This window comes from Pteropus alecto, unplaced genomic scaffold, assembly GCF_000325575.1.
Source record: "Pteropus alecto unplaced genomic scaffold, ASM32557v1 scaffold88, whole genome shotgun sequence".
NCBI lineage: Eukaryota > Metazoa > Chordata > Mammalia > Chiroptera > Pteropodidae > Pteropus > Pteropus alecto.
Window position 1 is genome coordinate 9,993,246 of NW_006494611.1, and position 17,138 is coordinate 10,010,383.

The 17,138-nt window shown below is 40.6% G+C and overlaps 1 protein-coding gene across 1 annotated transcript in view; it reads right to left on the reverse strand.

Annotated features, from left to right (window-relative positions):
• Positions 1 to 8,874, reverse strand: part of CNNM1 (cyclin and CBS domain divalent metal cation transport mediator 1) — a 31,282-nt gene extending 22,408 nt beyond the window's left edge. The window contains exon 1 of the mRNA XM_015599883.1: positions 7,284 to 8,874. Coding sequence (XP_015455369.1) covers positions 7,284 to 8,850 — 1,567 coding nt within the window. The 5' untranslated portion in view covers positions 8,851 to 8,874. The remainder of the gene's footprint in view (positions 1 to 7,283) is intronic.
• Between the last annotated feature and the right edge of the window lie 8,264 nt (positions 8,875 to 17,138).

Sequence of the window (17,138 nt, forward strand, 5' to 3'; positions counted from 1 at the left end):
TGTGGGATTTAGATTAGATAAAAACATAGTCTGACAATGAAGGCTGTTATGCTTTGGAAAAGATAACTAAATCTAAAAAAAAAAAAAGTGTGAATTAGAGTCTCTCTTAGATTTTTTTAGTGTTCCTTCCAGCTTAGGTTCTATTGCTACCTGGTATTTCTTTTGCCAGGCTGAGAAAAAAAATTATTGTAGAATATTGCAACAATTATAATGAAAAATTTCAAAGAATGAAATATGAACCAATAATTTTGGCACCTTGTATAATTTATTTTCACATTTTTGTTTCCTTTTGTTCTTCCTCCCTGTATATGATGGGCTATGTTTTGTTTACTGTTAGCTCTAATTATTTATTAGACGGTAAGTATCTCATTCTAAATATTAGTAATTATTATTCAGCAACCTTTAACACACTTTAAAACATATACAACTAATTATACCAGTGAAATATAACTTTGAGTAAAAATAACTTTTCATTTTCTTTCATGGACGATAAAAAATGCAACACTAATGTTTTGGCAGCTTTTAGAGAATTAAGCAATGGGAGGGATGCTTACTCTTCCTACTAAAATAGCTCACGCCAAAATTTGGAGTGATAAAGCAAAACAGTGACTTTTCAACCAGAGTTTTCAATCTCACTGAAAATGTCACTGAGCATGTACCTACTGGCTGTTTGGATGCACTTTCGGCAACAGACCACATGCAGTAGGACCAAAGACTGAAGTGGCTACCTGTCAACTCCATAATGGCTGCTCAATGTCTCTCTCATTCATGGCTGCATTCCCAGGGCCTACCACACTGCCTGGCCCAAAATGGGAGTTTGGTAAATATTTACTGAATGAATGAATGAAACAATGAATGAACAAAGACTAAGTATGAAAACTGCACTAGGCCAATTTACATAATTTTATGTAGACGGTTATGCTAGTCTATAGAGTAGCCCAACATTATGTGGGCTATGCTATCTTTCATTTAGGAAGATGGTGTTACTAACTCAGCAGAGCTAAGTTGTTTCACTGCGTTAAATATCAGAGCTGTAGTGCCCAGAGGACTTTGACTTCAGAACAAAGCTTTATTCCTTTTCCCTGTTGTCTATACGGGGTTGGTTTCTTCTAAAACAATCCAACGAAAGAGTAGTAAACTTTAAAAATTAAGTTCAATAAACCTCCAAGGATCCATTTTGTAAATCAGTCTTCCCAAATAATAGAACTCAGTCCCAAGGAGGTCATAGTAAAAATAATACCATCAGATAAAAAAAAAAAATTACTCTTGGAACGTGGATGGGATATGTGATTTGTGGAAGAAGGCAAGACCATGGAGTTTTCCCTTATTTTCTTTTTAAGAATTTGATTAAGGTTGCTATTATGTGCAATATCTTTTTAACATGACAAAATATTGAATTATTATTTCAGGATAGTGGGATGATTATCTGCAGGTAGTTTTCATACTTTTTCTACTGTTCTATATTTTTTTAATTTTCTGTAATAAATATGCAGTATAGAAACCTACAAATCTTAGTAAAGATTTTATAAAAGCAAAATAACCTAACTATAGTTACTCTCTCCATGTTCTCATGCATTTCTATATTTCTAGTATAGCACTTTTGTCTTAATGATTTATGTACAGGTCTGTCTTATCTGTATAGTTTTATGCTGAGTCGTGACTTATGAATTGTAATGTAGTGGGAAAGGTGAGTTCAGCCTGCCTTCCAGCTTTAAAAAGCGTACTACTATTCTCCGACTAGGCTGTAGGCTCTTTAAAAGCAGAAATTGTATCTTATACACCCAACTCTTAGTACACTGCTTTGAACACGACTGTTATAATAAATAGATGTAGCTAAAGAAGAAAAGCAACACTCTCCTAACATTTAAAATTTGACTTTGTTCTGCTGCATGGTCCAAAATGATTGGGCTGGAGATAATTAATGATTCATTTATTAGAGTTCAGCAGATCCCTTCCATTATGTTAAACTCCTTCAGTCATTCATTCAGTCATTCAACAAACTAAGTCATTTACTGAAAACTTACTGTGTGTCATATCCATTGTTAGGATGCTATGGCTACAAAGACAGATAAGACAGTCTTTGCCTTCCACCTGCTCATTATATGGGTTGGCAGCAAGATAAAAAAAAAAATTCTGATAATACAGCCTGTTAGCTCAATAACAGAGATATGGACCAATTAAGCTGACCAAAACTGGAGTTTACTGGAGTAGCTTTTCAGAGGAGGCAGCCCATGTGCTTAGTGTTAAAGGAGAAACTGGAGTAGGGATTAGTCAGGCAATGCATATTCCTAACAGAGTACAGCATGAATAAAGAAAAAAGGCAAGAAATAGCCTGGTGTGGCCACGAAATTTAATGCTGCTGGAACACAGAGTTGAGGCAGAAGTGATGAGTGATAAGGCCAAAGCGGGGAGGGCAGGGCAGAGGTCATGAGGACACAGCTTAGACTTCATCCCACAGGCAGCGGGGAGTGCAGAGAAGAGTTTAAAATCAGGTGATGACATCACCAGAGATTATTTTAGTGGCACTAAAAAGGATGGATTTGAGGGAGACAAAAATTGGAGGAAGCAACACTTACGAGGCATTTGTACAAGTGAGTAATAGATTTGTATTTATATTTAATAATCATAGCTAACATTTACTTAGCATTTATTACATGACGGTTACTAAATAAACATTATAATGCAACATTGTCTTAATATTTCAAACAACCCTATGAATAAACACTATTGTTATCCTCGTTGTACAGCTAACGAAGCAAACAGTTAAGTAACTTTCCCAAGGTCAGGGCAGTCTGGCACCAAAGCCTATGCTCTTAATCACTATCCCATAGGTTTAATTTCTGTTTTTGCATTAGAATGGAAGCTCCATGCAGACAGGGACCATATTGTTGGTGTTCTCCACTGTGCCTACATGACAGGTACACAGTAACTATTTGTTGAATAAAATCAATGAATAACCTAAGCGGAAGAAATAGTGGACTAAATTATGTATAGGTACAAGAAATATTTTGGATGCAATAACGGCAATTTTTTTTGCAGACTTTATTCCTAATATTTGGCAGACTTTGGTGGTTGTTATAGACGAAATGTTTGTGTCCCTCCCTTCTCTAAATCCATATATTGAAATCCTAAATCCCACTGGGCTCCTAAGGAAGTAATTAAGGTCAAATGAGATCATAATGGTGGGGCTCTAATCCAACAGTTAGGTGTCTCTATAAAAAGAGGAGAGACCAGAGTGTGTTCTCTCTCTCCCCCCAGGAAAGGTCAGGTAAGGACATAAAGAGAAGGTGGCCCTCTGCAAGCCAGAAAGAGGCTCTGAGGAGAAAGGACTTCATGCTTCCATAACTGTAAGAAAATAAGTTTCTGTTGTTTTAGCCACCCAGTGGATGGTGTTTTGTTATGGCAGCCCTAGCAGAATAAGACAGTGATTAGGAGGATGAGAGTAGATGGTGAAGGACAGGTTTCTATACCAGGAGACTAGAAGGGCGGTGGTGCCACTAATAGGGGTAGAGAACCCAGGAAAAAGAAGAGGAGTGATTGATTATGGTCAGTGGAACAAACAACACTAATTATTTTGCACTTAGGGTTCACCTCACTCAAATATAGAAATATAATAGAAGCCATTAGCTATTTAAATCCATTTATTCAATAAATGTTTATCCGTGCCCCAGGCATGGTGGCCACTGTGCTTATCTCGAGGACATAAACTAAATAAAATTCATTCTCTGCCCTCAAGAAACTCACAGTCCAGTGGGAAAAAAAAATATTGTTCCCTTTTGTTAAGCTAGCATGCTAGCTAGAAAGACTATTTTCCTTCTCACTTCAAAAGACCTGGAGTTCATAAGTATAGAGATAAAATCCCATATGGACAAGAGCTTTGCAGTCACATGAACTGGATTTGAATCTTGGCCTTGGAATATACTAGCTGAGTGGTGACTTAGGTAGGCCAATAACCCTTCTGGGTCTTAGGGTCTTTGTTTTTAACTGCAGAGTTGTTTTAAGGACAAGAGAAGGTAGGTAGAAATTTTTATAAAATGCAATACGCATGTTAGCAATTACTGTCGTAAGAGCTACATTTCTAACCTGCAGAAATTAGAGGTGAGTCAGCCATGGACAGCAAGTCAGAGGTGAAAGGCAAGCTTTGAACCCTGTGGGCGACAAGAGTTCGAGGATGGAGGATGGAGTAAGACTGGGCTAATGGGAAATAGAACAGGCTTTGGAGTTCTACAGACCTAGTTTAAATCACAATTCAGTCAGTTATTAGCGATGGAAAGCTGAGTAAGTCATGAAATTGCTCTGAGCTTTAGTTTCTTCATCTGTAAGATGGAGTTAATAATACCTACCCAGAGGGTTGTTCTGAGTATGTAAAGGGCTTGGCATGGTGCCCAGCAGAGTTGTCGCTCAATTAATGGTTAACTGTTGTTCCTATTAACATTATTATTTCCCTCTCCTACCTCCTAAGGGGTTTGTTTAGGTGATGAAGTAACTTGAGATTCAAAGAAGTGAGGGGCATGGAAGGGCTTTTATGACTTAGTTAAAAAGTTATTTTTAAAGGTAAAAAAAAAAGTAGTCCAATTCAGTTTTCCTCTCCTAACCTAGGGTACAAACATAACTCTTATAGAAAATGACCACTGTTTTATATGACCTGGAGCCAGAAAACACCCATCTTGATAATTATTCCTTGTATTTATTTTTATCTTAAGTAAATCTACCAATCACTGTTAATAAGGGTTCTCTGAAGGCAATGCTTCTCAAACTTTAATGTACACATGCATCATTCAGAGGCTTGTTAAAATGCAGACTTTCATTCTGTGGCTTTAGAGTGAGCGTGAAATTCTGCATTTCTAAAGAGCTCCCAGATGCTTCTGGTTCACGGATCACACTTTAAGGACGAAGCAAAGCTCTAAAGGGATGTGGATATATCTTTTTTGGCAGGGTGCTCACTGTAATGGCCTGCTTTTCTTTAGTGATCTACCTATTCATAAACTGACTATGAATAGAACACTAACAAGCATTTTTTCAGACCAGATTTAGAAATTCTGCAACAGGACTCATTTCGGATCAACATCAATATTTTTTTGAGCAGTCAACTATGTACAAGGCACTGTAAGCTGGGGCTACAAATGTTAGTAAGACACAATTCTTGCTTCTGAAGATGCCCTTATTCTAACACCGTATGCCCTTGTAGACTGTATGCCCTTTCTGAGGGCAGTCTTACTGTTTCCTCTGTTGCCTAACAGTACATAGATGGTCAATAAATACTAAATGAATGAATCAATGAGTTCATAGGGGTTTCATTAAAAATGTCTTCTGGCAGCACATGTCAATGAAAACACTATCTTAACTTATACATGTAAGAGGTGGTTAAGTTCAACTAAGGCTGATAGGGTGGGCTCTAATACAATCTGCCTGGTGTCCTTATAAGAAGAGGAGATTAGGACACACAAGAGAGCCTCCAGGGATGAGGACACAGTGAGAAGGTGGCCATCTGTAAGCCAAACAGAGAGGCCTCAGAAGAAACCGAATCTGCTGACACCTTGATCTTGGACTTCCAGCTTTCAGAACTGTGAGAAAATAAATTTCTGGGTAGGGTCCCCCTACCCAGTCTGTGGTATTTTGTTATGGCAGGCCTAGCGAACAAATACATATTTTCACAGCTTTTATGCCCAGATCCAAGATTCCCTCCTAAGGGCTGCAAAATGGAAAACTAATTCTAAGAGTGGGTGGATGAACCTCAGAGTGCAGTGGGAACCAGTCATGCAAGGACTAGGGGCGGACAGACAGAAGAGAGTGACAGTAGCTCAGACTGGGCAAAAACAGCTGTTTCCTCCCCTTCTCATGATACCAACACAAAGTGTCAGGTTATTCTCTCCCCAAATCTGAAACTGAAAGCAGTGTTTTGACTTTTTCCCTTTGGTAGCAGGAAGATCTCAGATTTCTCTCTGTACGCGAAAAGCTAAAGAGTTCCTGTGATGATAAAGCAATGAAATTGAATTTTTGATAAACAAAAACAAACAAACAAACAGACAGACAAACAAAAAACACAGTCAAATCCGGGACCTGCTAGTCACAGGAAGCATGATTTTAAAGTGAGGGAATGACTTTTTTTGTTGTTGTTTAGTTTAGTTTTTAATAAACGTGCCAACTCATATGTAGAGATGAGTGCCTCCTTCAAAATAATCACTTTGGAAGGTTCTACCTTTTCCTAACCATGTCACTGTCCTCAAATCATTTCTGAAATTGCTTTCAGGGTCTGTGAGATAGTCTTCTGAATGCTTTCAATGGTGAATCTTGAAGGTGGATTTGATTTTCAAAACAACCAAGGGTCCTTCTGGGTCAACTCTGGTTAACTAGGGGAACCAGTCAAACTGTGGAATGCCAAGAGGATTGACCCTAAAGTACCCAGGCTGATTTTTCTTGAATGAATTGAACACAACCCCAGAAGACAGTTTCCAAAGACAAACCCCAGACATGTAGTAAACATGTTACAAACATGATAACAAGAGGAGGGGATGGTGATTGCTCTGAAGGGAACTCCATTTATTTGGATATGCAAGTTTTCTAGTGGGTCCCTTTACCTGAATATTTCCTCAGGTCCAGATTTATCTTACCTCATGGGACCACAGTTCCCAGAACAAAGACCTCACTGCCTTAGTCAATTTTTAATCTCCAATCTGGGTACTTGATGGGTGGAGTGAACAGCTGATGGAAAATTAAATAGCGGGGAAGAAAGTCTGAGATGCCTGGGGCTTACTCTGTGTGATTCAAAGGGCAGAACTAGGACTCAGAGAGAAGTTCCTGAGAAATAAATTTCTGCTCCATGTAAGAAAGACATTGTCAGCAGCTGGAGCTGTCCAGCAGTGGAGTGAGTCTGCCCTGCAAATAGCGAGCTTCTAGTCCTGGGAGGAATTTAAAACAAAGACTGCTTGTTATGAAAAGCTGTAGAGGCTATATGCAATGACCTTTAAGGACTATCTCCAGAGCCCGTTCTGCACAAAACCTGGCAATTGGTAGGCTCTGAAAAAAATATCGGAATGGAATGAATGTGGAATATGAGGCATTTTGTGAGCCAAGTCAAAGGGAAAAGGCCTGGAGCCGTCAGCTGCAAGGAAGTTATGGAGACGTGAAATGGAAAGAGCCAGGGAGTCATGAGGTGGGGGTCTACTTTGTGTTTTTGGTGCTACAAGTGAGTTGCTTTGGGTATTTGAAGTCTCACATGTTTGTGAAAGGGCAATACTCTTGAAGGGGGTAGATGTTGAGGGAGGAAATAGAAAACTCCTTACCCTTCTTAAATTCCTCCAGCACCGTGTCCAGCCGGGTATCATTGAAGACGCAGTGAAGGGGCCGGTTGTAGAAGCGGGTGACGGTGAGGAGTGGGGTGCAGTCGTCAGGGTCGACGAAGGCCAAGTCCTTGACAAACAGAATGTCCACGATGTTGTGCCGCTGGTCGCCTTCGTACACGGGGATGCGAGTGTAGCCACTGCGCAGGATCTCTGAGACCGTGGCAAAGTCGAGCACAGCGTCGGAGCGCAGCATGAAGCAATCTCCGAGGGGCGTCAGCACCTCCTCCACCACTTTGGTGCGAAGCTCCAGGGCGCCCTGGATAATGTTGAGCTCCTCTTTCACCAGGTCGCTGTAGGGGTCCGCGGCCCGCAGCGTCTCCAGCAGCTTCTCTCGCGTGTAGAAGGTGCTGATCTCCTGGCGCAGTGCCCAGTCCAGCAGGCGGCCCAGTGGATAGCACACGGGGAAGGCAGCCGCCATCAGAAGCCGGGTCAGGCACACGCTGTGCGAGGCAATGGCCAGCCCGTGCCGCGAACACACGGAATAGGGGCAGATCTCCGCGCCCAGGAACACCGCGCCAGTGCACACGAGCGCCGGCAGCCACGGGAAGTGAACCCCCGCCTCGCCGTAGTCTTCCCCGGGATCCCCGACGCCCGGCGGCAGCGAGGTGTAGAGCCAGCCGGCCAGGGCCGCGTTGGCTCCGGCTTGGCCCAAGAGCAGGGTGCAGAGCAGATGGGTCCCCCTGCCGCGCACGGCCTGCACGCGGCGCGCCTGCTCCTGCTCGGCGGCCGAGCCACTGTTCCGCAGCACCCGTAACTCCACCGGGTCCAGTGAGAGCAGGCTCAGGCGCAGGCCGCTGAACAGGGCAGACAAGGCGAGCAGCAGGAGCGCCCCGAGCGCCCGCAGCCACGCTGGAGGCAGCAGGCCCCCGCCGGGGCCGTACAGCCGCGGGCGGACGCGCAGCAGGAAGCCGCCGGCGGCGCCGTGATGGTGCCAGGCGCGCCCGTCCCAAGCGCACAGGGAGAAGAGCTTCCCGCCACCGCCCGAGCCGCCCTGCTCTGCCTCGCCCTTGCGCAGCTCCCGCACCCGCACCTGGACTAGAGCTGAGCCCGCCACGCCTCCCGGGCGCAGGGGCCCTAGGACCTCCACGTCCGACGCCCAGTCGCTCTGCTCTCGGCAGCGCTGCGACCCCGGGGGGCGCGTGGGGACAGCGCTGGGCGCCAAGCCGCTACCGCCTGGGGGCTCCTCAATAAACACAAGCCGCGGAGCCCAGTCGCCGGTGCCATTCACCCCCGGTGAAAGGGTGGGTGCGGGCACCGGCGCCGCGGGCGCCGCAGGCCCAGGCTGGAAATAGACGCGCAGGAGGAAGCTGGTGCCTTCCGCCGCGCGTAGGGTGCCCCCCTCCAGGGACACGCGGCCTCCAGCGGTGTCCTCGGGACGCAGGCCCAGCAGCCAGGCGGCGGCGGCCGGGGGCCGAGGGGACAGGGAGAAGAAGAGTAGGAGCACAGCACCCCGGCTGCAGCAGTCCCGGAGCCTGACACCCACAGTTGCTGCCGCCGCCGCCGCCATCCTGCACCCGGCGCGGCTGCACGTGATACTGCAGAAAGCAGAGCGAGAGCTGGAGGGAGGAGGAGCCGGGGCTGAGAACCGGCCCCAGGCAGGTCACCACGTGTACGCCCTCTGCGCGCGTGGGCTGGAGGCGGTGGGGGTTCAGACCCTGCCAGGGGAGGGGAACTCGGCAGGAGGCTTGGGATGGCCACGCATCACTGCATAACCCCCGACGTACTTAGGTGTGTGGGAGCTGCAGCCTAGGGGAAGCTTAGCTTGAGACACAGCCTCCTACTCCAGTACTAGGGCTCCTCTCAGCGAACTCCTACCCAGCGGTAATTCTCTGAAGGCCCAACCACATCCCCATTGGCCAGAGAAATTTCCCATCATTTTGCCTTTCTTCCTGCCTCTAGCGTTCCCTCTTCTGGTCAAAAGATATTCTGGAGGTAAGTCTTGAATCTGTGAAAACGTTGTGTTTGGCCTCAACTCCAGCTGACCTTTCATGTTCTAAAAATTTCTAAATTACTTAAATTCAATTCCTTGTTAAGACTCAAATGTCCACTGGTATGAATCTTGGAATAAATCGTGATACCACTGTGTGATGGAATACTATGCAGCAGGAAAAAGAATGACGCGGAACCATGTGTTTGTGATATGGAAAAATCTCCAAAGTAAAAGTTAGTTGAAACATAGCAAGATGCAGAACAATATGTATAATATGCTACTGTTTGTGTTAAAAGTATTTATATATAAACATATGTAAATATACACATATACATATATTAGATATTCAATTTAATAGGTAGAGGATATGAAAAAATTTTTAATAGTGTTTATCTCTTCAGAGCAGGACCAGAGTATGGAAGCTTGGGTGAGAGATACTTAAAAATACACACACACACACACACACACACACACACACACGGAAAGTTGCAAAGATAATAGAGATCCCAGAACCTTTTACTCAGTTTCCTGCAATGGTTACATCTTAACTATAGTATAATATCAAAAGCAGGAACTTAACATTGATATAAAGTATGTATATAGTTCTATGTCATTTTATTACATGTGTAGATTTATGTAACCATCATTGCAATCCAAATACAGAACTGTTACTCTATCACCACAAAGATTTGAGAGGGAGACTTTTTTACTGAATTCCTTGTATTGTTTGAATGTACCATGGACCTGTTACTTTATTTTTACTTTTATGCATTTATTTTAAAATTTTGTATAGTAAAATTCACTTTTTGGTGTACTATTCTATAAGTTTTGACAAATGCATATTCATGTAACCATTACAATCAAGAATATTGCCATTGGGGGGAAATGGGGAAAAATACTACTATCATCCCCCAATATTTCCTCTTACTGTCTCTTTGTGGTCAACTCCTCCTCTCATCTACTTCTCTGGCAACTGTTGAGTTATTCTATTCTTCCCTATAGTTTTCCATTTTCAGAAGGTTATATAAATGGAATAATACAATATGTAGCTTTTTGGATCTGGCTTCCCTTAGCATAATGCATTTGAGAGTCATCCTTTTTTTTTTTATTATCAATAGTTCATTCTTTTTATGGCTAGGTAGAGTCCCATCATATGGATGTACCACAGTTTGTTTATCTATTTACCAGTTAAAGAACATTTGAGTTATTTCCAATTTTGGCAATTACGAATAAAGCAGCCATAAATGTTCACGTGTAGGTTTTTGTGTGAGCACACATTTTCATTTCTTAAATTACCATAGGCCTGTATTACTTTTTAAAACATAAAAGTAACAATAATTTGGCATACTGCTCTTAGCACCTCCGACCAATTTAAAAAATCATTGCTGTGTGTGAAATTTTATTTTCCATATAATGTGTGAGATCCCAAAAGTATTGATTGAGAAAGCCTTGCAAAGGATAAAGCTTAATACTAATGGTTCCATTTTTTTTTTTTTTCTAAATAACAAACTCTAATCATTTAGGGTGGAAATAGCCCTCTTCTGGTGTGAGACTAGACAGGCCTTAATAGGCAGCTGGTCACGTGCCTACACAGGCTGCCTTTTCACTTTGGCAATTTAAAACAAACCTGCCATTGCCTTAAAATACATTAGATTTTGTCCATTACAAGCTACCTCTTGCATGGGCTGCTTAAAAGAAAGACAGAAGATTTAATCTGAAGAGCAAACATTAATGCATTTATTGGAAGTATAGAGGAAAAGGAGAAGTATTGTCAGAGGTGTGATTATTTCTCTTAAGTGCTGGCAAAAAAATCTTTCACATTTCCCCTGACATTTAGATCCGCTCCCAGCCTAAAGTTCCTCAGCGCAAAGGAACCCATTGTCCTAAGGGTTCTCCTATCTCTTTTAGGCCACAGGACTTTATTATTCTAATACCTTTATCAAGCTTTAGAGTTAGAAAGGAATTTCATATTTATTACTTCATTCATACAATAGCCTTATGAAGTAGATATAATTATCCCCATTTTACAGATCAGGTTAAATGATGGGTCAAACTTCTTTGGACTCTCGGTTGATGCTATTTCACTTGAGTGCTGACCAGAACCAAAAATAAAAGCTTTCGAAAATATTAGATCAGGAATTTAAAACCTAAATTCTGATTATAAAGTATTACATGCTCCTTGAAGATAAAATATTAATGCAGAAAAGCACAAGTAAAAATAAACTAAAACACCACCGACCTGAGATAAACGCTGTTACTATTATGGCATACTTCTTTTTAAATTTTCTACATAGATAAATAACTGAGAAGTACAAACACACACACATGCATATATGCTTTCATTTATTTGTATCTTTTATAATTAAATGCATATATATATATAAAATTCTAGTTTGCTTTTGTCACTTGACATATCAAGAGTGTTCTCCCCAATTTAATAAAAATTCCTTCGTAATCATAATTTTAAATGAATGATACTATTACATTATTGGATATATATATTATTGAGTGAGAGCAAGAACTGTAAGAATGATTCTACTTCCAGTTGCACTACCTCTATTATTAGCAAGTGTTAGGCTTAGGAAAGTCAATCCACTTTTCTTGGGCCCATTTTCTCATCTGTCAAATGAGATAATTTTAAAATCTCTACTCTTTCTGAGTCAGTGGGTAAGGGCTAATGTACACTCGGTGAAAATAATCTAAAGAGACAATACTTTTCCTTTATTGAACAGGAGGTTCTGGAAAAGTACTGGGTTTCCAGAATTCTACTATAACTGAAAGGATTCCTGAAAACAGGTGCAGACAGTGTAATTCTAGTAAAGAAGAGCTGCCAAAAATAGATTCCCAGAATATGAATGTTGACTTTTTTCTAGCTTGCAAAATGGGCAACTCCTCACTTCTCAGACAGATGGAAGAAATGATACTTGCCTCTAATGTCATGACTATGCTATTTCAGAATGTATATGTTAAAATGTTTGTTTCATTACTTGTTCATTGATTAAACAAATATTTGTTAGTCAACAAAGTGCCAGGCTCTGTGCTAGATATTGGGCATAGACACAAACCATCCTTTCCTTCATGGCACTTAGATTATACGTAGGATGACAGAGATGAACCAGATATTGCTTACCTACCTAATTAATTAATTACTCCTATGAAGGAGGTGTTCAAAGTGCCATGCATCTAGAGAGGAAGATCTGGGAAGACTATACTCAAAAATATAATTGAAAGAAAATGGAAGAACTGTTACATTAGGAAGAAGATGAAAAAATGTAATATTTTGTGCCTTTTATTCCTTTTTGTACTACTTTTAAAACTATGCCAATGTATTAATAATATTCCTAATTGTATAATCTGTTAACATTTATTGAGTGCTTCTATATGCCAAGTACATTATCCCTTTTAATCATCACAATAGATGAGAAAACTGAGGTTCTGCTTCGGTAACTTTGTGAAAGTCACATCATTAATGGGCAGTGGAGCCTGGTTAGATACAGTCTGAGTCCAGAGATTTCAGTTTAAAAAGTTAGGAAAATAATAATACCTGGTAACCTTTATTTAAGGTTTACTATATACCAGGCATAAATTAACTTAATTCTTATAAGAACCTTTAGAAGTAGGTATTATTATTATTCTCATTTTACATGAGGAAGCTAAGCTACAGAGAGATTAGGTATTTTGGTGACCAAGATTATGCAACTGGTGGCAGAAGCATTGCCACTACACTATACTACACTATAGCTATCTGTCAGTACTTTTGCCCATACATGGCCATATATGGCTCTACATAGTTGCACTTCTAACATTTCTATAATACTCTGTTTCATTTCTCATTATAGTATATTTTCCCTCATTAAAACTATTTATAAAGAATTTTTCCTTTCTTCTCCTTACCTTCTGTTATTATTGTTGTTTGTTGTTTTTACCACAGGCACAGAGGATTGAGTTAATCATCTTCCTTACTTCATGGCCAAAGAAAAGGCCTCTTCCCCATCCTAATCCCCAGTCCCATCCCCTCCCCATTCAGGCAGCCACTCCAATGTTCTGATATGTCCTTAAACATCTGAGTATCCTTGTAAAATATATGATTTTGGTTTATGTGTTTTTGTTATCGAGATATGAGTCACATACCATAAAATTTGCCCTTTTGAACTATACAATTCAGTGATTTTTAGTATATTAATAAGTTGTGCAATTATTATCACTGTTTAATTCCAGAATATTTTCATCACCCCCAAAGGAAAGCCTGTATCCATTAGCGGTCATTCCCTATCACCTGCCCTGGCCTCTGGCAACCGTGATATACTTTCTGTCTGTGTATATGCTTTTAATTTTCATAAAATATGCTGTAGAACTTGTTCAGTTTCTTACATTTTCACTCAACACTAAAATCTGTCCATGTTGATGAATGTACACTTGATTTGATATTTCTAAATGCTGGGTGGTCTTCCACAGCACATAGCCACAACATTATTTTCACCTATTCCCTTAGAGATGGACACTTAGATTACCATCAGCATCCCACTACCTCAGAGCCATAGTGAAATCCTTGACTAGTCCCTACTGGACCTGTGGGGGATTCCTCTGGGATGTACCCACTGTGGGATTATTGGATCACTGGTATACATGCACTTAATTTTACTCAGTACAGCCACTAGTAGTGCCTGAAGTTTCCTGTTTTCCTCCATCCCAGCCTACAATTAGTATTATTCACTTTCCAAATTTGGCCAAGCTGATGAGCATGAAGTGCTATCTCATTTTAGAAATTTGAATGTCTCTGATTTCTAACAACTTTGAGCATCTGTTCATATAATTTGTCAGTTTTTCAGATGTGCAATTGGGTAGAATGGGGCTAAAGTTTTGGGCTGGCATTTAAAGTAAGTCGGCTCCTTTATGGGACATGTATTCAACCATGCTTCATATCTGAAACCACTAATTTACGCTTCCGTCTGCTTGAAGCCCTGGACCCGACTTTGAAGTGTGGAGATGGATCTTCCAATAAAGCAGGGATAAGGCAGTTTAGATTTGCTAATGTCTACAATAGACCATTAACTGTATGCACACATTTCTGAGATACAGGCATTTCTTTCACTTAATGAGAGAATCTTCTGCCTAGGGCAGTGATTTTTTTTTCCCCCAAGATAGGTTAAGAGGTTTTTGGGGGGAACGATTAATCTCCAGCATCTGGGCAGTCAGGTCAATCCCACTTTGATCATCAGCTGATCAGTTTATTCAATGTGGGGTACCAGACTGGGTTACAAAGAACTGGAAGCAGAGGTGGTAACCTCCAGCCAAACGGAAAAAAATATTAAAGACACTGTCTTTACCAAGAGGAGATGGGAAAAATTCAAAGTTATTCATAGGTAATTGACTTGACTGTTGTTTTTCAGGATAAACCCATTCTTAGATAGGCAGGGGGAAGACTTATTAGGACAGTCTCTAATGCAGGCAAATATTCGTCTTTTTTCTTTATAGAGCAATGATTCTCAAATTTTATTATGCATAGAAATCATAAAAATCACTTGAGAAGTTTGATTTTTTTTTTTTAACTGATTCTAGAAGAATACACAGGAAAATAGTAACAGTGGTCGCCTCTCAAGAGAAACTGGTAGCTGGGAAACAGGTTAGAAGAGAAACTTTTCTCTTTTGGTCTTTTAGATTTTGTACAATTAACATACATTTGCTTTCAAAAATAATTTACATTTAATTTAAAATGCACATTCCTTTCTCTGTTTTCAGTAGGTGGGTCTGGACTAGGACCCAGGAATCTGCATTTTAACAAGCATCTCATGTGATTCCAATACAGCAGACTGTTGGCTCACTTTTTGAGAAACAATAATATAATAGAGTGTTTCTTAATCTTTTTTGGATTTATGCACTCCTGGGAATTTCAAATGAAAGCTGTGGGCCTTTTCCCTAGAAAACTGAATACTGACTCAAGGACACAGTAATATGAATGTGTTGTGAACACAATTGCAGGGGTCCATGAGCCTTATGTTAGGGACCCCTGATAGAAAGGTTTTGTTCAATATCATGGCAAAGAGTTTTTTTTTAAAGAGACAGGTTCAGAGAATTAAATGTGTGTGAGTGCATATGTATAGGTATATGTGTAAGAAAAAAGCAGAGGTGATTTCTACTTTTGATGAAGAAGTTCCTTCTCCATTTCTAGAACCAGCTCTTAACTAATAAAGGAACAGAAAATGGATCCCTCAACAATTCCCTTCCAGCTACATCCTGTCTACAAACATGTTAATGACATTTGCAGATGACCCCCAAAGAGGATAGACTGCAAACATCAGGAAAGCCAAAGAAATTATATAAAACATTAGCAATATGGCAAAGAAAATGACATTCAACTTGGAAAAATTTCAAGTAGAGGCATCTGGGGAAAAGTAATTGGAAAGAAAATTTTTTGTGCAGAGGGCAACACCTGGAAAATAGCAGTGGCTGTAAGAGGCCCAAGGGTGATGCTAAATGGCAAATTAGATATATGTCTGTTGCATAATATTGCAAGAAAAATGTGACACTCGCCTCTTGCCACAACGCAGGGAGATAATGGCTCTTGTTGTTTGGCCCAAGTGAGAGAGCACCTGGGATGCTGTTTTTAGTTTTGGATACTTCATTAGTGGAAAATTATTGATTAGCTTTTGGGAACTGAGAGACAAGAAGCAAGGACAATTAAAAGCATTTATTTGACACAACTCAACCATTCAAAAACAATGCACAGAGGGAAAGTGGAATAATGAAACTCCATATTTCTATTGTGTTGCTGAGAAATCAAAGAAATCAAAGGTCTCTTCTTTCAATTTCAGTATAGAACCACTGATTGTTGGAACTGGGAGGGACTTTGCAAATGAATTTTGATGACCTTTAAGTTCCTGGGCAGTGCTATAATTTTGTTAGCTGAGAGGGTTGATCTTGGGCTGTACATTTCACAGAGATCCAGCAAAGTTCCTCTTAAAACATAGATCTGATATTATTCTCCTGATTAAGTCCTCCATTGAATTCCTATTGTATTTAGAATAACTATAGCCTTTTAACAGGGCCCACATCATTCTGCTAAATCTGGCCTTTGCCTAAATCTTGGCTTCTACCACTCTCCCCTGAGCTTACCAGTCTTCAGCCACACCTGCCTTCTTGCTGTTTCTAGAACTCTGAAATAATCTCCCAGCCTCATGGCCTTGCATTTTTTGTATGTTCTTCAAGATCCTTGCATTATTGATTTCATATTTGAGAATGGGTGATCTTGAGTCAGTCCTTTTGAGGACAGTGAGGAAAAGAGACAATTTAGGAAGAGAGACTGGAGCAATAACAGGAGGTAGAACATGGTAGGACAAAATTTGAGCTTTTTGTAATATAGTTTTGAGAGAGGCAAAGGAAGCTAAGAGGAAGTAAGGCAGAGACTTGCTTTCTGGATCACTAGGAGGCAGGGATTTGGGCTGGTATGAGAGGAGTTGGGAGCATCTGTTTTGGCATAAACTAATTTATAATGGGCTGAAACCCTGTATTTTGGAGAGAGGATTGAGAAATACCTGTTTAACTAGGCCAAACAGACTAAACAAAGTGTGTCAAAGGCCTTTTTGTATTGAGCATCCAAGTGACTCAGTCTCTGTGAACCTGTGAGATAAAGGATATAGGAGTCAGTGACAATACTGTGTTATAAAACCAGAAAGACTTATTTGGATGGAGGAACCAACATCATTTTCTTAGTTTGCAGATTATCTGTAACAAAGCAAAACAAATTTCCAAGCATCTTGTCAAAATTGAAAGGTTTTTAGTAAATATGGATGACACATTAAAATTATTTGGTTATATCACTATTATTCACATAGGTGAATGTTAACATTACTTGCCTTAACTGTTTT